Here is a 23,433-nt window from a genome sequence, read left to right on the forward strand (position 1 = left end):
AGGACATATGCGTTAGTGAAATCAAGGAAGTAATTTTGTTAGAATCACATGTTCTAGAATCACAAGAAATGCAAATTCATGGGAAAGGACACTTTAAAACTGAGAAATATTGCTTATATGTATATAAGGAATATTATACATATTTCTATTTTAATTATCATATTAATATTTATTATTTATTGTTATTTAAGTAATATTATGCTATTGTTCAAAAGTCAGCCAGTAAGAATTTTCTTGTTAATTATAGAAATGTATACTTATTTTTATTCAGCAACGAAAGTGACACTTTATAATGTTACAAAAATCTTTTTATTTCAGATAAATTAAGTTCTTTTGAACTTTGTATTCATCAAAGAATGCTAAATAAAATGTATACCACTGTTTTCAACATTGATAATAATAATAAATGTTTCTTGAGTAGCAAATCAGGATCATGTGACACTGAAGACTGAAGTAATGATGCTGAAAAATCAGCTTTGATCACAAGAATAAACTACATTTTACAATATGTTCACACAGAAAATAGTTATTTAAATTTTTAGGTATATGGAATATATTGAACACTATTAAATGGAAGGACAAGACTAAATTAATTTAGTCTAAAGTTTTACAAAAAGGTTTAAGACACTATTTTTGTTTCATCACTGCTTGACTATAGTCATATTCTCAGAATTGACGGGAAATATATAAAACAGTTAGACAGCCACTGTAAAAAAAAAAAACATACTGATTGACCACTAAAATGCCTTGAAATACACTGAAACACAAACGATTATAGTAACGTTTGCCCCACAAAAGGTACTGCAATAACACCTGTGCATGTGATAGCACATCCAGTGCTATTTACGTGCTCTATGAAGGGACAAGACTGTGATTCTAGTGCGTCCACAGCCAACAATCTCCTCTCCTGCTCTTCCAGTGCGCTCGACTGCATGTGAATGACTCCAGAGAAACGTGAGGGCTGGAACAGAACAAAGGTATGCAGCCGCATTAATATTCCGCTCACTGGCCCGCACCCTACCGGCCTTCCCAGCATCCTCCTCAGTGAACACCAGCACACATACGCTTGTTATTAAACTACATCCGCCCATCCCAAACCACGCTTCCTCATTAATATTTATCTCACTTAATACAAAGCTCAAGCATTTTTTGATTAATGTAAAGGTCTTTTTTCCCAAATAACAACCAGGGGCATGTATGCAGGGTTCATGCATATTAATGCAAGCACATATGTGTGTGTGTGTGTTTGTTCTGGTGGCTGTCACTCTGACAAGCCGTCCGTCTCTGCCTGCTGGCCTGCTGCTGCCACACCACTGCATCTCAACAGCAGGGCTGATGTACGTGCACATAGGACACATGCAGGTCCACAAACTGAAAGAGCTCGTGAGGAACTGCATCGTATCAATGGAAAATCATATAAAGTTAACACTGAATAAAATCAAAAGAATAGCAATCATATTAGGAATAGGAATAGAATGCTAACACATTGTGTATGCAGTATAAGAATTGAAATGCAAAATATCCAATATCTAAATTCATCCTGCTTCATATTCATTTTAAAAGTAGTATGTGAAACTGTACTCGGTACGCAATGACAGACGTTTCAAACACTGATAAGTATGCAACACCGTTGTCACATGGCCTAACTACACTGCATGATTAATTCCAGCCAAGTGGTGGATTTTAAATCCAATTCATCTGGGAATTTTTGGAAAATTTGCATATTGAGCGCTGTATACACCACTATTCAAAAGTTTGAGGTCAGTTAAGTTATTATTATATTATATTGTATGCACTAAACTAAGCAAAAGGGACAGTAAAGACATTTATAATGTTACAAAAGATTTATATTTCAAACAAATGCTATTTTGAACTTCCCATTCATCAAAAATATCATAGTTTACTCAAAAACATTAAGCATTTTCAACATTGGTAATAATAAGAAAAGTTTCTTGAGCAAATCAGCATAGTGGAATGATTTTTGAAGGATCATGTGACACTAAAGACTGGAGTAATGATGCTGAAAACTCAGTTCTGACATCGCAGGAATAAATTACATTTTACAATATATTAAAAAATAAAACCGTTATCATTTAACAGACTGTTGACAAAATGTTATCAAAACAACACGAGAAAGAAAGTAAATGTGCGGCCATTTATTGTTGTTTGGAATTTCACTCAAGGACGAAAGATTTTGCATCAGGTTCAAATTGGTCACATGAATGAATTTGCCATGTTGACCAATAAAAAGCTGTATGGTTTGTGAGCTGTGCTTTGTGCATCACTACACTATTGAAAATAGACAATGGCATTTTCTACCCCAAAATTGGCAAAAGATTTGATGCTAAAAAATATTGCTGCTCAAGAAACATTTCTTATTATTAATGATGAAAACAGTTGATGCTGCTTTTTCAATCTTTTTGACAAACAAGATTCTGCAAATGTGACAGCATCTTAAAAGGATAGTTCATTCTTTCATTAATTACTTACCCTCATGTTGTTCCAAACCCGTAAGACCTTTGTTCATCTTCGGAACACAAATTAAGATATTTTTATGAAATCTGAGCGCGACATCAGTGTTTCTACCGTAATTTTACAAAACTATGAGAATACCGTTTTGCGCGCGAAGAAAACAAAAACAGCAACTTTATTCAACAATTCTTCTACCGCGTCACCGACCGCCGCCATTGTCGAGAGTACCACGATGCATGCATGTAGAGAAGAACTGTTGAATAAAGTTAAGTTTGTTTTCTTTGCGCACAAAAAGTATTCTCATAGCTTCGTAAAATTACATTTTAACCACTGATGCCACATGGACTGTTTCTGGGTCTGGGAACATTTCAGTTGCATTGCTGTCTATGCAGAGTCAGCTGTCAGATTTCATCAAAAGTATCTTAATTTGTGTTCTGTGGATGAACAAAGGTCTTACGAGTTTGGAACGACATGAGGGTGAGTACTTAATGACAGAATTTTCATTTTTAGGTCAACTATACCTTTAAGAGACACAGCCAGGAGAGAAACAACCAGATAGTTTGATCTTTCTTCTTAATGTGACCTGTTCGCTAAATTTAAAACAGGTTGTTTATGTACAACCACCACCTGCTTAGAAAACCGAACCAACCAACTCAATCCGACCATGATGATTCATTCTCATCACCAGCTATCCCCTATAATTCTGCCTGTTGGCCTTTGCATTTTTTCCTCATCATCTCGGCCGCTCTCCCTCACTGTAGACAAACCCCCAACACACCCACATCCGAAAGATTTCTCGTCTCGTCTCGGGGTATGCAATCGCCTCATATTAACATACTTAGGCACGGGGGCGACGGAGCCATTACCTAGCAACAGAGCCAGCTGCGATTGGCTGGTTTCATCAGACGTTAAAGGGGGTTCGGTTGGGGCTGAAATGGAAGGTTATTTTCTGCCCGTGTCATCTCTGCTCGTCACATCGGAATGACACGCTATGGGGCTCCTCCCCCCACAGCCTGCCCCACTGACGGAAAGGGCAACAGACCGAAACGTCTCCCGGCAGCAGTAACCACGGTACCCACAGCAGTCAGACAAGTCCACGTCAAAAAGAGCGCAGCTCTCCTGAAAATATGATGTTACATCACATGCAGTCTTCACTATGTCAGATGAAATTTGGAGCAAATGCTTGCAGCAGACAGAAGGAGTGACAACGAGGAATCACATTATGGTTTTTGTTACTGTGATTGTCATGTTTAAAATTCCAACACCAAATTTGAACTGGGAGATAAACGGTAGGAGAAGCCTAACAGAACATCATTTTGACCCTAAAGCAGCCCACTTTCATTCTGTTAAACTGGACATAGCTATATGTAATGGGTTAATGCACAGTAAGTTGGTCTTGTACAATCCTGAAGGGGTTTATTTTGTAGTTATTATAGGATCATGTACAGTTAGCCTGTTTATTACATACATTCATACCAAATGAATAGACATTAAAGGGAGTGTTCACAAAAAATAATATATGACTCGGAACACGAAAGTTGATATTTTGAAGAATGCTAGGAGCTAAAGAAAACTGGACCCCACAAAAAACACAAAAAAATTCTCGTGTTCCACAGAAGACATTCAGTCATACATGTTTGGAATAACATGAAGAAAAGATGGCAGAGTTTATTTTTGGGTGAACTTTGTGTTTATGTTTAAATTATGTGAGAAGAAATATATCTCAGGAGACAGGTAATGGTTATGTAGACAGAATATGCCTAAAATTTGCCTACATCCCATTTTACAGTGTTATTACCGCCTTTAGGACCGTATTTAGGATCATATTTGTGTCCCATTCACCTATATTCAACCTACTTTGCTGGTGAATGGAAAGTGTATACAGCTTTAAAAGGATAGCTCACCCAAAAATGCAATTCTGGCATCATTTACTCACCTCATGTTTTTACAAACCAGTATGACTTTCTTTATTCTGTAGAACACAAAAGACTATATTTTGAACTGTTTACAATGGAAGCCAATGGGGTTCATTGTTTCAGCCACGTTCATCAAAATATCTTCATAAAAATCAGTCATACAAGTTAGGAATTACATGAGGGTGAATAAATAATGACAGCATTTTCATGTTGGGGTGAAACGGGGGTGAGTCTCTAGAATATATTTCAATAGTGGGATGAAATACAACATCAGAAAATTGTCTTGACACCACAGTCTCAGTGTAACGACATACTGATTGAGCTTGCATGCAAGCAAAAGCATCTTGCTAAGGGCACCTTAAAATTCATTATCACTGAACATTTAAATTCAAACCTTTAAAAACTGTAGCACACGCTATTGTGTGGATGCACATCTAGTCACCTTAATTTGGGGTACTAATCCACATCTTGTACTTTGGCTTGCATAATAAGATTGAGATGCAGCCGTAGGCGTGCACTGAGTACATCAAGGTAACACAGCAATTGGTTTCAGTAGGATGCTATTAGTAGGGGTGGAATGGACAGCTGATATATGCATATTAAACAAACACATTAGCATACAGCAGGAAATATAAAGTCCTTCAAAAGCAGCAAATTAAATGTTAACATTCACCACAAGTACCCTGGCAAGTACAAGTTGGCTCCTTAGACCTACTTCCTGCAGAACTGGAGCGTTTCGCTCAATTATGCGGCTGGTGTACGTCCATAAGGGCAGCGACAGCTGCAGCAGAGGGAGTGAGTGACGTATGATTAATATCCAGAGCCATAGACAGTAAATGTAAGAAAAACAAGCCGCGAGTGCAAATGGAGAGTGCACTTCATAAATATGCACTACACCCTGGTATAAATCTGACAGCATGAAGGAAATACAGCGGGGACCTGAGAGACCGAAGCGGTCCGTGGAGGCTGAGAGAGGAGCTCGGTGAGCTGGGGTTTCATTAATCACCGTGAAGGAACAGGGAGTTTGGGCAGCACTGCTCTCTTCTACGGCTCAACATCTGTGCCAGGACTGGCGGCTGCCATTAGCAAACAGGCTGCAATACATTAGACTCACTGTCTGGCATGGTCAGTGCAGGGAATGAGTTTTAAAAGTGGCCCTTTGGAGCATTTGCCGTTAAAGTCAACAATTTACACTTAAAAAGTCTTCAAGATTCTTAATTGGCATTGATAGTTCCATGAAAAACCTTTAACATCCATAGAACCTTTCCGATGAAGAAAGGTTCACGGAACCAAAAGAATGGTTTTTCTATGGCATTGGTGTGAAAATCTCCTTTTGGAACCTTTATTTTTAAGAGTGTACTTCCATAATATGATGTATCTACAAGCAAAGTCAACATTTTACTCTACAAAAAAAAAAAAATAAAGGTTCTTTATTGGAATCGATGGTTGCATGAAGAACCTTTAACACCCATAGAACATTTCCAATGCACAACAGATTCACTGAAAGGTTCTTTTTGTAACCAAAAAATGGTTCTTCAATGGCACTGCTATAAAACCCTCTATTTGGAATCTATATTTTAAAGAGTGTACTTTCATAATATGGTGCATAATATATTCAATGAAGAAAAAAAGGAAGGATTTTAATTTATCCATTAAGAATGTGAAAAAAATTAAGTCTTGGTGATGATGCTAAAAATGAAAGCAAAAAATGAAATAACAAACGATGAATCTCACAATTAAACCAGGAATATGTATTATTAAAGTAATTACAATCAATTTTGATTTCATGTTGACTTTGGTGCCATTTAAGGAGGTGAACTGTTTTGTTCATCTGAACCAATAATCAATAAAGAGGCGTCTTGGTGGTGCCTGTGTTTCAGAGATATGTGGGAAATATCAATGCAATGTGACTTCTTTTGACGCTGATTTAGATGAAGCAAAAAGGGGACGAGATAGTTTGAGCTCTTTAATAGTCTATTGACTGTACTAAGAAAGAATGCAATTACCTCCGAACAAAAACCCAGATCCACGAGGCAGCCTGCAATACCACATACTAACCAGCAGGAGTCCTCCTGACTATAGCGGATCCAGCAAAATTGTGTGAATGAGCAAATCACAACCTTTTAAAAAGACGACGCAGGCGTTCAGGGGTGTGAATGAAGCGCTCTGATTTAAACCTGCACTAGCTATGACTCATCCTTGCTCTGAACTCCCTCTGTGGATATTACATATATCTGATTATCGAGCAGACAACATGGGAACACGAGGTTGATTTAGCCACTGGCTAAGATTCAGTAATGGGTTTTAAATTTGGGAAAAGCTGGGCAATGTTTTCTGGGAAGCTGTAAAATGCTGAGGACACAAGTGGAAAGTGGAAAAAAAGGAAAGCTAGAAAGATGTAGTGGATACAGTGTACTCTTTGGCCCATATTTCAGCAAGATTTCAAACTCAAACAAAAAATGTGCCATGGAATGTGAATAAGTACAACCAAACCGCCAGAATTCACCCCAGGCAAGTGGCTCCTTCCCGGGCTTGTGGGACGTCGGACTCCTGGAGCGGGGCTCTGGTTCTGATTACCAGAAATGTGAAAGGGTCAGACAGATGAAACAAAAAAGGGGTTTGGCTCCTGAACAAAAACAAAATCACAATGAGATGTGAGATATATGATGGATAGCAAAGAGATGGCCAAAACCAGTGAGAAAACAAGAGCGAGAGATGGACGCTGACCAGAAATCGACCTCCACAGTCAGATAACAGTAAAATATTCACATAAAACGTTTACTTTACAAAATCAAGGCCATCATTTTTCATCACACCTAGAGTGCTACTAAAACCACTGACGTGGAAAAAACAACAGCTGTTGCATAAAACTTGACTTTTGGATTTTCTGAAGAAAAGGTTATTTTGTGGCAATTACTTGCTAAATCAAGTCTACAGGGCCCCAGATAGCGGTGACAGTCTATATATGCATTTTTTACCCATTCTATCTAATGAATATTTTTAGAAAAGTAACAGCAAACACTGTAAAAAAAAAAATGAAATAAAATAATAATGCTGTGAAAGTAATACTGGGAAAATGCTATACCAAGTTACATTACCATATACGGTGAAAATTGTAAATGGTTTAGTATCACATTAAATATAATTTTACAGCTAAATACTGTCAAATTTATGGTTCTTGGAAGTAAAAACTTTAAATTGGCATATAATCTACCATGACTTTCCTAGAAGTCCCTGTTACGCTTATAAATATGTTTTATACAGTATAACTAATTTTGTTTCTTATTTTTTTAACAGTACTGTACATGAGGGTGTTTTGTTACATTCTCTGTTATTTAGTTACTGTTTATTGCATTATTCTAGTGTAGTGTGTTACCCTGATGGTGTTTTATGTTTATGTTTTATCATGTGGCTTTTATTGTAACCACCTCTATTATAATAGTGGTCATCAGTACATTTTTAGATGAAAATCAATTTTTGGTTTAGCTTGCTTGGTAATATTACTTAATCAAATACACTGTTAAAAGTTGTGAAATATGTTAATCAACATGTAACCACAGTGAATTTCTGGCAACCAAATCTGCTGCTTTTACTGTAACTCTAACAGGATATTTTTCACAGGGCACCTCTCCTCCAAATAGCACAAACGCTTTGGGATAAATTGGACGTTGAAAGGTATTACCTTACAGACTAAACTACTGACAGATGCAATCTTAGACTACTACTGCAACCGTCCACATGCAAAAATGCCAAAAAATATTCTACACTGCAGGAAACTGTATTTTCCCATGGACCGCAGGACTCTAAGAAGAGGAAACAAAAAACACGGATATCAGGAGACTGAAAAGACCTAGACTTTACAACCAACCATCATCACCCCACTTCTCCTTCTCCATGGTAACAGGCATCTTCTCTCACCCCCTCCCGCCTCTTTTAGTGGAGCTCTCCAGATTGGCACGCAACAGTTCATGACAGACACAGCAGCTGATAGCTGGTCGCGGCTTCTCGCCGTAGAGGAGGTGGGGAGAGTTACCGTGTCTGCTGATTAGTAATCAGAACACAGACTCGCTCTGAATCCTGGGGGTTGAAAACTGAATTATACATTGCCACTGCCAATCAGACCATGCACTCCTTCATTGGCATTCTATTTAAAGAACAGACTCCATCCCCTAATCACACTGAAGACATGGAGAGCCACACAACAGAGCACCCCGCACGGCATTTGTGGAAAATGTCAGAGACTATGCCAATCACGGTTTGGTAATATTACTCCACTAATGGCTGCATGTGAAATAGGTGCAAAGCTAAGGCAAGCATCACTGTTAATATTTCCTATACTTGGCGTTAAGGATTTAAGCAAACCTTAAAACACACACACACATGTTTGTTTTTGAGAAAAGTGGGGACATCCCACAGGCGTAATGGTTTTTACACTGTACAAACTGTATGTGCTATTGCCCTACACCAACCCTACCCCTTACAGAAAACTTTGTGCTATTTCAGATTTTCAATACACTCCATTCTGTGTGATTTATAAGCGTTTTGAAAAGTGGGAACATGGGGTAATGTCCTGAAAAGTCACCTTCTCCTTGTAATACCTATACTCTTGTCATTATACAATTTGGGCGGCACTGCTCTCTTCTACGGCTCAACATCTGTGCCAGGACTGGCGGCTGCCATTAGCAAACAGGCTGCAATACATTAGACTCACTGTCTGGCAATGGTCAGTGCAGGGAATGAGTTTTAAAAGTGGCCCTTTGGAGCATTTGCAGTTAAAGTCAATTTACACTTAAAAAGTCTTAAAGATTCTTAATTGGCATTGATAGTTCCATGAAGAACCTGGGGTAATGTCCTGAAAAGTCACCTTCTCCTTGTAATACCTATACTCTTGTCATTATACAAATTTATGTCCTCATTTGTCACAAAAACGCACACGCACACACACACACACACACACACACACACATCCTGACCCTGGACCACAAAATCAGTCTCAAATCGCATGGTATATTTATAGCAATAGCCAACAATACATTGTACGGGTCAAAATTATCAATTATCAATATTTTTTATTCCAAAAATCATTAGGATATTAAGTAAAGATCATATTCATATTAAGATATTTTGTAAATTTCCTACCGTAAATATCAAAAATGTATTTTTGATTAGTAAGATGCATTGCTAAGGACTTCATTTGGACAACTTTAAAGTCGATTTTCTCAATATTTTGATTTTTTTGCATCCTCGGATTCCAGATATTCAAATAGTCCTATCCTAACAAACATCAATGTAAAGCTTATTTATTCAGCTTTCAGATGATGTATAAATCTCAATATATTTATTTAACAAAGAGGTTTACTTGAAAACAATAATACATAAGACTCATTGTTTCAATACTGATCCACTTCAACAGAAATTCAATCAATGGCCTCACTATTTTAAAATCAGTGATGACCTAAGAGCTCCAGGGCCTGTGAAAAAAATAAAATTACAAAGGAGAGTTTGTCAATGACATTTCTTTCATTCTTTAGTCGAATTTCAATTGCATTCCTGTGTAATACCATTTCAAGATTGGCGTGATCATCATCACGGTTGAGCCCGAAATAAGCCATCTGCAAAAACAATTTACACATACTTTTTCCCCTTACTTATTTCAAGTCTGGAAGTGTGAAGGGAAGTCTGGTACAGCTGTTGACATTCCTCTAACACTCTGTAATGAAGCACCATCACGGGTCTCGTTCACGCAACAGATGGGCTACAGGTGGGGGGGGGGATGGGCGAGGGGGGTTCACACTGGGCCCAGGTGACAGAAGGAAGGTGATTACGGCTGAACCCATCCGAAACACCTCGGTTTGCAGGGGGTATTGGTGGCGGTTGGGCTGCAGCACTGTCAAAGTCTCTATTAACCAATCAGCAGCGAGGAGCTGAGGTCACAGCACATGGCAGGCGTCAGCTGGATACGCAGCAAAAATGTACAGTCAACAAAACGGGGGAAGACAGAGTGGAATAAAATGCAGGGAAAAACGAACAGGGAGTACCGACAGTACATGACTTGAGCTGTTGAGACGAGTAGTATTAAATATTAATGCTATTTCAGAACATAACTGCTTGTTTTCCGTTCTTGACATGTCTGCAGAAGGGAAAAAGACTATTACTATGGGGAAAATCTAGGATTTTTCAAAAACTAGAAATGTCTCATTTTACACCAAAATGAAATGTTTCTAATTTTGCCTAAAGAAAATGAAACCTATTTTAGGACAATTACAAATTTGGAGAAATTTAGCATTACATCACTTGCTCACCAATGGATCCTCTGCAGTGAATGGGTGCCGTCAAAATGAGAGTCGAAACATTCATCATGAAGATGTTTTTAACTTCAAACCATCACTTCTAGCTATCTATAATTCATTCTATTCATAATACTGCTTTCTCCAGTGAAAAAGACCTCTAGTTTGAATCAGCACCCATTCACTGCAGAGAATCCATTGGTGAGCAAGTAAAGCTAAAAATCTGCTGTGATGAAGAAACAAACTCATCTACATCTTGATTTGCCTGAGGGTGAAACAATTGAACTTTTTGGTGTGAACTATTCCTTTAACCACACTATTCTCAGTGCACCTTGAAACAAGCTTCATGTCAAATATGTAAAGACCCCCCAAATAAATATAAAAACAGCTCAATTCAACGATGTATAGTGTAATTTCTGATAACCCGCACATTCAACTGATCACACTTGCCTGTTGGATGATCAAACCAAATGGAAAAGGTCAAAGTCTGCTCAATTCAATGCATGAACAAATTTCAGCATGCTCTCAAAATCATTTGAAACAAATGAGCAGCTTTCATACAGTACCATACACAGCTTATTGATTCTGGAAAAGGCTAAATCTATCTCGGAAATAGAGGATGTGTTTGTTGATGTGATTGTAACAAACAGCTCAGGAGGCCTCGGTTGATCAATCTTACTCATTTCATAATGAAAGCAGATGATACCACTCCGGGTGTGATGATGGGCTGGGGTTGTTTTTACACAGATGAACACCTGATTAGATCCAATCAGAAGGTCTGGAATAATAGTGCAAAGGCCTGAGTGATGGGAAAGCAACAGTGCTAAAGTTAAAGACCCTTAGCCAAATAAATGACATCCTCTTTTAAGAGCCCTCCAATTAGACCCTTCGGTGGGCAAACCACACCCATTGTCCTTTCTCGCAGCTGCATCTGAGACAGATGACAACCTCTGGTTTCACCACAAGGTCGTTGGGAAGGTTTTCATTACATGGGAGTTTCGCTGCTAATAATACTGATGGTTTGGTCCAGTGAGATCATCTGTGTTTGTTGGTACATGATCAAGGCAACAGACAGATACTAATGCAGACACAGAATCCTGATCCCTTAACAGCTCTGTGAAAGCATGCGCTTTCAAATTTAGGACAAGACAAGGTTGAGTGACTGAGGAAAAAGGCCAAACAAGAGAACAGGACACAAGAAAATCCTTGAGAAAGTGCAAGTAATAGTGAAAAAATACAAAAAAACAACATGTAAGTCCGTCATCACTGCACTATTCTATAATAAAAAATAAATTAATTAATAAATGAAAAAATACTAAAACAGATATAAAAAAGATTGCATTAAAATAAATAAAAATTTTAAATAAAATACCGATAAAAATACATTAAAAACAAAATCAACATTAGTATTATAGTTAATTTATTGTTATATTAGCACATCTTCATAGTGCTTAATATAAAAGCTGAAAAATACAAAAAATAATAAAATAAAATCATTATTATATTATATATACACTTTAAAGATGATTATATTATATTATATTCATCTTTAGAGTGCCTTTTTCATAGCACTTCATATATTATATATTTTTTTGGTATAAAACAGTTTGGTAATACAATAGTTCTGACTGGGCAAGCTGCATCCATTATGATTATCATTAATGATTTTAACCAATACATTAAAAGCCAAATCAAACCAGGAAGACTTTTGTTATGTTGATGAAAAAAATTCAGCAATTTTTCTATACATTATTGTCTCATACTGTTGCTGCAACAATACAATAAAACACTTCTGCTATGCGTCATACCCCTTAACCGAGGAAAAATCTCTATAATGTACAGCCCCACGTGGCTTACTGCTTTGATAAACAACAGAGTACTTATAGGTGAACAACATACAGCTCTCTGAGTACAGTGGATGGTGACCAGATTGTAGAATGAGAGAGACTGTGTTTGTGAATGTGTGAGGGGGGGAAGGGCCCCCGATGGAAGATGGATGACAGAACAAGCCGCTGACTGAACTCGCTGCACTGTGAAAGCCTAAGAAACCTGAGACCGCTCTGTGTTAGCAGAGCTCCAGTCTAAAATGGCTGCCAGTCGTCTAAACAACCCATAGAATGAAAGGGGGCTACATTTCTCCAGTGAGCCGGCCAAGAGCCGCACAGCCCGTGGGTTACAAATTAACCCTTTCCTTCCAACCAGCCAGTGCATCTGCAAAACTGAAAACAAAGGAAGGAATGTTTAGCACTCAGTGGTTTGTGGGAAAATGCGATGGAGGTGAAAAAAGTGTGTGTCATTTCATGCACTAAGGTTATTTAAATGCACAAAACCTAGGCAGACACCACAAGAAAGAGTCAAAAGATACAAAAATCGCACTCCGGCAGGTATTCAGCGCGTTCTCAGTTCAACACTTTAGATCAATCAAGTGAAACCATCCTTGAACAATCCAGCCTGCGAGCTTTTCAAGACAGACGGAGTCTCCATGGTGCCCTATAGTCCATTTTCATGTGCTCAGAAACAATCCCCTGCCCCCAAACTAGCCCCCCACCCCAGTACTTCTCCGGCGGGAATCTTACAGGAAGCTGTAACAGGCTCTGGCCCTCAAGGAGGGACTGGCCTTGAAATGCAAATTGGAATTCCATCCGAAAATTGATGTCCTTTACAAGCTAATGAAAAACATCTGAAACGCTGCCAAAACGGCCCCCTGTTTTACAACCCACATGCCATTAGTCAAGGGTAGACCAGAGTTGCGTCCGTTCCGTGAGGCGCATGTTCTTATATAAGGAACTGTTAAAAATAGAGACAGATTAAAAAAAAGTGTGAATTTACCAAGAAAATCAAAACAGATACTGAGAATTGATGGATAATGCATTAAATCATATTAACAACAACATGCTATTCGAAAATGACTTTCTCTGTGCTAGAAAAGAAAAAAGGCAGCCAAAAAATAAACTAAACGAGCGAGTAGGAGTGAAAAGCAGGAGAAAATCAATTCCCCCTCTGCGCCTTTAATATCTGCAGAAAGAGGGGGGAAGCACACGCCCGCTGTAGCCCGCAGCTTATTTGCGAGGCAGGAATGGAATGTCTGAGATTGCATACATTATGTGCCAAAGAGGCCCTGGGCTATGGAAGATAGTGCTGACATCACCGTCTATAAATGGCTGTGCTCGGAGGCACAGTGAATGAAAACAAAATGGGAATAACCCTTTTGCACATATCCCCCACCTCCGTTGGCGCTAAATAACAAGCACAAGCGGAGAGAGTTAAATGCCATATCACAGTCAGGAATGCATTTACTCGATGGGGGAAAAATACACGGTTGAATGGTTAAAATACTTTTGCATACACTAGTTTAATATGCACAGACGCTATAAGCCATTTGGCAGTTTGATTCCTCTATTGTGGCGCTTTAAAACTGTATTCTGTTTGTTCGCAACAATGGAATGAGATTTGGGTGGGACTAACAGGAAAAAAAAGCTCATTATTTTTTATGCAATAGAAATAAATTGATGCAGTAAGTTAAAACGCTAGGAACAAACTTAACTTCAGACTATATGATGGCACAAAACGGCAAAGAATATATATCAATAATTGCAATGAAGTAGTGACAGATTTTCATTTCTGTATTGTCCAACAATAATTTGATGGTTTAAAAACATTACTATGTTCACAACATTGAAGCAACCAATGCAATTTGTTTGGGGCAGGACTATCAGGAAACCTGATAGAAAACAATTATTATTCTGGATAGTGATGGAACAGAAGTACAATGCTAGAAGCACAAAAACTGCGATCAATATATAAAGCTGCAATGAAACTAAATGTTTCATTGTTGTAAAGTACATTCGAGTGTAACGGATCATCAAAGAAAAGTATGGTGGGAACTACCGGCTGTTGACTAGATTTTGAGATTTCACAGCCACAGTAATGTGAGACAATATTTGGCATTCTGAGTTGTTATTCCAGTCGCAAGAAAACACAATATCAGCAAAAAAGCTGTATCGTAAATTAAAAAATGACTATTACCCAAAATGACACGGAAGACGTGAGCATTTCTAAAAATACTGGCGTGCAGACAGCCAAATGCCGGCACACGCAGGGTTAACGCTGAGCCTCTCCGCTCTTTGTGTCCGCACATTCCTGAATAAATGATGTTTTGAACAAGGCTGTTACCATGGGCAACTGTGCACGATGGCACTGCAGCGTAACCTTTGGAGTGGCTGTATTTTTATCCGCTGGAAACTTCTCCCTTGAAGGGAGGGAGGGAGCGAGAAGTAAGTGTGTGTGTGTGTGTGTGTGTGTGTGTGTGATGGGGATGAAGGGAATTGGAGGAGGGGAAGAAGCCTCTGGCTTCCCTGGCTAGCGAAGGGTGGACAGACTGCAGTGATTTTACAACGCGACCAAAAACAAATGTTCTGAAACAGATGAGCGACCACACTAGAAATTAATATTAATTCTGAGATGTTTGCTGCAACAAAGACCATCCATCATACAAGCTCAAAAACATCAGTGCATCAATATGCATTGTAACCGCACATCAAAATACATATCTAACAGAACAAAGGCAGTGATTAAATTTGTGCTTGCCTTGATACATTACAGAAAACATCTCTATCCTTACACAGCCACTCAATGTAATCACATGCTATGAGATATCTTCAATATTCATACATTTACAGCGATTTTAGCTATTAGGAAGTCAATAAAGGTTCTTCTCCTCATCTCGCAGTTGTCTGTGTCCCAAAGCATTCCACGAAAAGGTGCAGAATTTAACACACATACTCAAGACACCACAGAAGCGTGTGTGTAGTAAACAGGAAGTGAGACCCCCGCCTTCTCTAATGGGTGGGGTTGGTGTATCTGTTTATTTTTTTCTTTGTATGTGCACAGAAACTTGAAGCCCAGGTGATTAGAGAGAGCCAAGGGCACCTCAAACTCAAGTCAGTTTTAGCATGACAATAGAAGCCCACTCCATTCTGAACCAGACACCACACCTTTGATTCCTCACACACGGAGCAGCAGCGACAATATCACTGCAATGCACCACAAAGCACGACAACCAAACTCTACACTGGGTTCAGATGGATTATGAATGTACTATAAAAAAAATAAAAAAATAGAACTAAACTGCCTTTCTAATTTATTGTGCTCTCATATGAGCCATTGCCTTTTTAATATATGGAAATTATTTAAGCAAGGAAAACTTTGCATGATTCAATAAGGGGGGAAAAAACATTAATTTATAACTGTGCATCTATATATTTCTACAAACCCTTGTTAGTCTGCTCAAAATCACGTATTTAATCACTTTTAAGAAAAAACACCTTTAAATTGTGACAAAAGTGATGCATATATATAAAACTCACACATATATGACTTGATACATATACCCATATATGCAAATTACAATATGTGTGTGCAAATTTGTTTGTATGTATGTGTGTGTGTGTGTGTGTGTATATGTATATATGTATATGTGTGTATGAACCAAAAATGTATTTAACATCCCGACATGCTGATTAAAAAACATTTAAAAAAGTGCTGTACATGTCCTTTGTACAAACCCCCACACCACCAAAATTGCTTAGTGCAAAAATGTTCTAGCTCCCGCTTAAATGATTCCAATCTACAGGATGTGCACCACAGGCCTCCAGAGAATTCAAGCACAGAGCCCACTTCAGTTAGATAGCTTGACATGTGCATTGTTCTCTGACCTTATCGTCCCCCCCGTTATTTGGTCTGGATGCTCTTGCATGGCCGGCTGCCATGAATGAATTGTGCCACCTTCTATTTGTCTGCGAAAGAGCATTAGTTTGAGTCATGGCAACAGCCACGCACCAACTGTTTTCCCTCGCTCCCGCAGCCAATGCAAGAGTACGACTGACAAGTCACATGACCAACCAGCTGAATTCTAAATGAGGAATACATCCCCAGGGCCATCTCAGGCATGTGCAAGCATTTTCCCTCTCCAGCTTTCCTGCCCGCACCAAAATACTCTGACACACGGAGAGAGGGAACAGCTAACAGCTCCTAAATTGAGGCATAACAGATTAAGACACAGTGTGCTAAGAGCAGGGTAACTGTGCGCTATATTAACGCCTTCTGCATACGCAGTTAAACAGCTTCTATCGTGAGCCATTAATGGAACTTGTTGCTAAGGGAGTAACAAAAAACGGCACATATTAAACAAGCATTGCACCTACCCCATGTGACACCCATCAGGGAGTGCTGATTGGATGTTTCATGCCCTGCGGCTGCATCAAACTTTTGACTTTTTAGGTCAGTGTAGCAGGACTACATCTGTCTGGAGCAAATACAATGACATGAATGCAAAAGACACTGACAAAAGCAATGAAACAGATATGCTTAGTGCGATACTCAATCCACTGTTGCACTTAACAACGGAGTACTTTAGCTATATTTTTTTTAAATAACTTTTAGATGGATATTGCAGGTAAAAACAAAAACTAGCATTGCAAAGTGATTGGGAAAAGAACCATATGGCTATTAATTCAATGAAAATAATGAACTACTACAACATAAGTAAACAATATGCATGTATGTTTTAAGGAAGCTTGATAAGCAATATTTGAAATTTAAACCATTTCACAAACAGGCATTAAGGCAGAATCCAAATATCAAAGACACTTCTAACCTGAAGAAATTAACACGCGACAAAGAGTTAATATCAATGAATTTATTACAATTTACTCAGCTCCAAGGCACGTTACAAGTCTTCTGTTACTACAGAAATATGTATAAACAAACAGAGCATTTCATTTTTCATTTACAGTATTTTTTGCTCTACTAAAGCGTCCGTGCAACTTTAAAGCAAAAAGAGAGAATGAAAACACGTAATAAAATATATCTGTATTCTCAGATCACGGGATACAAATTAAAAATCGCTGTTTTAAAGATCATACTTAAAAAAAACAACAACAAAAAAAAACAGACAGGATCAAGAAACAAAGAATGCCCTCTCTTAGACTCACTTCATTTGTTATACCTACCACAAAAAAAGTGTATTCATTAATAACATTTTTTTTTTTTGCTTGGGATTGTACATGTAGATGTGGAAAATAAGTATGAAATTGAATAAAAACATTAACGTAAACCGTAAAAGTGCCGTAAAAAATGTTTCCACACACACAGCCTCCTCCTTCGTGGAGGAAAACAAATGTCTCTGTACACTGGACTATTTCTGTAACTTCAATATTCACAACAAGTAGGCTGTCTCTCAAAACCAAGCATGCTGCCCACTTAGACAGCATTTCTGGGCATTCAAATGCATCTGTCATGCCCATAAATGTTGTCTTAGTAGGCAGCTCACTAGGTTTTAAGACAGCCTTAAATATACTCGCTTCACCTGTCTGTTTCTGATGCAGGAAGCATATATATTTATATTTAAGGGTCTCTTTCTTTCTTTACTTTCACATCCCCGGCTAAAATGGTCGCTATCTCGCCTTGCATGAAAGCCCAAGGCACGTTTGACCCTACCAGGGGACATTTCTCTCCGCTGGGGCAGTACACCTCTCCTGTGGCCCCCTGCGCTTTGATGCTCTCCCGGGAACACGGGAAGCAGAATTTGTGGTTGGGAACTGACGGGCACTGGACAAAGTGTGTGTCTTCTAAACGTTCGTGGCAGATAGTACAACACAAAGGTCCGTTATTGGCCATGGGTGAGTCTGGAATGTTCTGAGGGTGCACCTGATCCATGCCCTGATGCGAACCCGATTGGGAAGGCGTCCCCGTCAGACTAATTTCCCCGTTCCGGGAGGCCAAACGCCGCTGTCCGGACACCGAGGCAGGGGAGACCGGGCTGCTACTGTTGTGTCGGGTGGATGTGGTGGAGTGCACTGAGTTGCTGTCCTTTGGTGAGTGCGCGTTACCCAAAGTGTCTGCGACCGACATGAGCGCAGCCATGGGGGACTGTCCGTTCTGTGGGGCCGATTCGGGTGGGGTGGCTCGGCTGGAGTGCACCGACCCCAGGGGCGGAGGTCCGCCGTGAGAGGCTGCGAACGAGCCGGACGCCATGGTCAGTTTAAGCGCCTCGCTTTGACTTGCCATCCACTGCTGTCTCTGCTGCTCCCCCTCCGCCGAGTCCGGTTCCGGGGAGGCTTTGCGTTTGCGCACGCCAGTCCTGAGCGCACTGCCCGACGCCACGGCCCGGGGCATGTTGACCAGTGCTGAAGGCAGCAGAGGGCAGCTGGCGTCGATGTAAGGCTGGGGCAGCATTTCACCCCCGAGCCCCTCCTTAAAGAAACGCACAGACTCCGGGAGTAAATCACCCAGGAGCCTCCAGTCGCCAGAGCCGTGCTTTTTCTCATATTCCAGATACTTAAAGCCGGAGGAAAGCCCTCTGCCGAAGTCTTTCATGCAGTCCTGGTACATCTGTTTAGCCACACCGGACGCACTGGAAAACACATTACCAGATCCACTGGGGTACTCAATAAAGATTTTCAGTTCATAGTCCATGCCGGGCTTGGAAATAGCATCGAAAGCGAACACCCTACCTAGAAGGGAATGATCTTTCTTGAACCTCACATCAAACGGAGTGCAATTGGAAAGTGTGATCAGTGTGTCCCTCACTATCTTGGGTTTGCTTGCCCAATCCTCTGCTCTGTTCCTCAAACTTTCACTAAGTTCAGCCAGAGCCTCTGCGTTACGCTGCTTCTCTTTTAGATCTCTCTCTTGGTCCGTGCTGGACACAGAACCGGGTCTTTTACCTTGCTCGGAGAGCGCAAGCGCCGGTCCGATGCTGGCCGAGGCTGGAGGGGCTCGTCCAGACAGGCTGTGCTGGGCTATGCTCGCCGCTGATGGTGGGCCGTTCAGGAGAGTCTGCGGGAGGAGGTTCGGCGGCACGCTCATCTGCCCAGACACTGCCACCAGCCCGTGATTCCGACGCGAGTTAGGGCTCTGTCGGTTCAGCTCGGGGGGTCCGTCGTCTGATTTGGGGAAGCCGTTCGGTCCGCCGAGTCCGTTCGGAAGCCTGTGCGCGCCGATGCTGGAATAATCAAAGCGCGATCTCTCGGTTCCGAGCGCGTATCGGTCCAAGCCGGGCTGTTGTTGTTGCTGCTGCTGCTGCTGCTGTTTGGACGAGCCGTCCACATGATTCATCTGCACCGACTCCTTGGACGACATGCCCGCTTGTGCTTTCACCGCAGGCGGCGGCGCTGGACCAGGGGATCTCCCTTCCTGGAAGCCATGAGCCCGCTTCAGATGGCGCGCCGTCTCGATAACAAACTCGATCCGATCCGCGCCCTCGTAGTTCACGCAACCCCTGCACACGGGCTCCGTAAAATCCCAAATCATCGCCCACGGCATGCGCGGCAGGTCGCACAGATAACACGACTGTCTCCTCGACGAGGAGACCTGCGCCGAAGACATGTTGAGCTGCTCCTCTCGGATCCGTTATACGGTTACTAGGAGGCGAATGCGCCTCTTCTGCTTCTCGGAATGCCACCTGGCTGGGCCGGTGACGTCAGCACCACGTTCCGCAGTTCCTTTTTCTGTTACAAATGACAAGCCACTTGTTGCCATGCTAGTGCGCATGCGCTAACCACTCCCTAACAAATCTTCTGAATGGACCGAGAAACGCGCACCGCCACCATGTACGGCAAGCCGGTTCAACATTTATGATTCAAAACATACCAGTATCTATTTTTATGTTACTAGCACTTTTAGGTAAATCCAATAACTATTCAGTAATTATTCATTATATACTATTTATTTATTTGCTTGTAATCACTATTGTATTAGTGGCAAGTAACATTTTGTGTGTTATTAGTATCAAGAGTTTCTAATAAGTACTGGACTGTATCTAGGAAATAATTACTAAAAACTAAGGAATAGTTACTAGTAAATCTGGAATAGACACCATGAATAATTATATGCATATCTGAAAAACAGATTCTATACAAGTCAATGTCGACCGACATGAGCGCAGCCATGGGGACTGTCCGTTCTGTGGGGCCGATTCGGGTGGGGTGGCTCGGCTGGAGTGCACCGACCCCAGGGGCGGAGGTCCGCCGTGAGAGGCTGCGAACGAGCCGGACGCCATGGTCAGTTTAAGCGCCTCGCTTTGACTTGCCATCCACTGCTGTCTCTGCTGCTCCCCTCCCCGAGTCCGGTTCCGGGAGGCTTTGCGTTTGCGCACGCCAGTCCTGAGCGCACTGCCCGACGCCACGGCCCGGGGCATGTTGACCAGTGCTGAAGGCAGCAGAGGGCAGCTGGCGTCGATGTAAGGCTGGGGCAGCATTTCACCCCGAGCCCCTCCTTAAAGAAACGCACAGACTCCGGGAGTAAATCACCCAGGAGCCTCCAGTCGCCAGAGCCGTGCTTTTTCTCATATTCCAGATACTTAAAGCCGGAGGAAAGCCCTCTGCCGAAGTCTTTCATGCAGTCCTGGTACATCTGTTTAGCCACACCGGACGCACTGGAAAACACATTACCAGATCCACTGGGGTACTCAATAAAGATTTTCAGTTCATAGTCCATGCCGGGCTTGGAAATAGCATCGAAAGCAAACACCCTACCTAGAAGGGAATGATCTTTCTTGAACCTCACATCAAACGGAGTGCAATTGGAAAGTGTGATCAGTGTGTCCCTCACTATCTTGGGTTTGCTTGCCCAATCCTCTGCTCTGTTCCTCAAACTTTCACTAAGTTCAGCCAGAGCCTCTGCGTTACGCTGCTTCTCTTTTAGATCTCTCTCTTGGTCCGTGCTGGACACAGAACCGGGTCTTTTACCTTGCTCGGAGAGCGCAAGCGCCGGTCCGATGCTGGCCGAGGCTGGAGGGGCTCGTCCAGACAGGCTGTGCTGGGCTATGCTCGCCGCTGATGGTGGGCCGTTCAGGAGAGTCTGCGGGAGGAGGTTCGGCGGCACGCTCATCTGCCCAGACACTGCCACCAGCCCGTGATTCCGACGCGAGTTAGGGCTCTGTCGGTTCAGCTCGGGGGGTCCGTCGTCTGATTTGGGGAAGCCGTTCGGTCCGCCGAGTCCGTTCGGAAGCCTGTGCGCGCCGATGCTGGAATAATCAAAGCGCGATCTCTCGGTTCCGAGCGCGTATCGGTCCAAGCCGGGCTGTTGTTGTTGCTGCTGCTGCTGCTGCTGTTTGGACGAGCCGTCCACATGATTCATCTGCACCGACTCCTTGGACGACATGCCCGCTTGTGCTTTCACCGCAGGCGGCGGCGCTGGACCAGGGGATCTCCCTTCCTGGAAGCCATGAGCCCGCTTCAGATGGCGCGCCGTCTCGATAACAAACTCGATCCGATCCGCGCCCTCGTAGTTCACGCAACCCCTGCACACGGGCTCCGTAAAATCCCAAATCATCGCCCACGGCATGCGCGGCAGGTCGCACAGATAACACGACTGTCTCCTCGACGAGGAGACCTGCGCCGAAGACATGTTGAGCTGCTCCTCTCGGATCCGTTATACGGTTACTAGGAGGCGAATGCGCCTCTTCTGCTTCTCGGAATGCCACCTGGCTGGGCCGGTGACGTCAGCACCACGTTCCGCAGTTCCTTTTTCTGTTACAAATGACAAGCCACTTGTTGCCATGCTAGTGCGCATGCGCTAACCACTCCCTAACAAATCTTCTGAATGGACCGAGAAACGCGCACCGCCACCATGTACGGCAAGCCGGTTCAACATTTATGATTCAAAACATACCAGTATCTATTTTTATGTTACTAGCACTTTTAGGTAAATCCAATAACTATTCAGTAATTATTCATTATATACTATTTATTTATTTGCTTGTAATCACTATTGTATTAGTGGCAAGTAACATTTTTGTGTGTTATTAGTATCAAGAGTTTCTAATAAGTACTGGACTGTATCTAGGAAATAATTACTAAAAACTAAGGAATAGTTACTAGTAAATCTGGAATAGACACCATGAATAATTATATGCATATCTGAAAAACAGATTCTATACAAGTCAATGTCAAAAATGAATAAATAAATAGATATTGAAAAATATAAAAAATGCAATTTCTTATCAGTAAAAATAGTTCCTTGACACTACTGGGATAATGACCAGTAGCAATAGTTAATAGGTACTAGTATCTAATGAATAATTATTAACTATTATATATTACTAATTTATACTCGCCACTACTGGAATGAATACTAGGCTATAAAATGAAAAGTTACTAGTGAAATTGAAATTGGATATTCGATCACATACCAGTAATTAAAAACAGGTTTTTTTTATTTATGAATTTTTATAAAAATAATTTTAAAAAGAATAAATAAGTAAATGTTCAAGCTACTTGCCATAACTCGCTGGCTGATCGCTCTCAGAATACAAGAGCCAGAGTTGTGGGTGGAAAATCTGAGGTATTCATGTTTCTTCCAGAGCGTCTGTTCTTACTGCTTCTAAAATGTCCATAAGCTTGATATGCTGTGGTACTATTAATAATGGAAGATCATGTTATAAAAATGCTTACACCAGCAAAATGCATGTGTGATTTAAACTAAAAATAAGCATACTGTGGACATATTTTAAACAAAAGACATTCTTGGGCATTTGAATTAACATCTATGCCCCATGACATCCTTAAACAGACTTCCTTAAACATTAACAATGTTTACATCTACTGCAGATGTTCTGATATCATTAAGTGATTTAATAAATAAGATGATTAAAGATGATGATTAAAGAATATTTCTGGGGTTTTGCATATCTATCAGCCTCTGAATGGTTACCTTTAAATAAAACATTTCCGCAGCCCTGCCCCCTAAAAGCCCCT

The 23,433-nt window shown here is 41.1% G+C and overlaps 2 protein-coding genes across 2 annotated transcripts in view; both read right to left on the reverse strand.

The window, feature by feature from the left end:
* Positions 1–23,433, reverse strand: part of kiaa0586 (KIAA0586 ortholog) — a 132,001-nt gene that overhangs the window by 95,801 nt on the left and 12,767 nt on the right.
* On the reverse strand, positions 17,364–23,402 carry irf2bpl (interferon regulatory factor 2 binding protein-like). Its single transcript, XM_058748816.1, is given in 3 exon segments — positions 17,364–20,087; positions 20,608–20,941; positions 20,944–23,402. Coding segments are annotated over 3 exon segments (3,483 nt in total). The 5' UTR covers positions 22,085–23,402; the 3' UTR covers positions 17,364–18,079.

The sequence above is a fragment of the Onychostoma macrolepis genome, chromosome 17 (genome assembly GCF_012432095.1).
Source record: "Onychostoma macrolepis isolate SWU-2019 chromosome 17, ASM1243209v1, whole genome shotgun sequence".
NCBI classification, from domain to species: domain Eukaryota; kingdom Metazoa; phylum Chordata; class Actinopteri; order Cypriniformes; family Cyprinidae; genus Onychostoma; species Onychostoma macrolepis.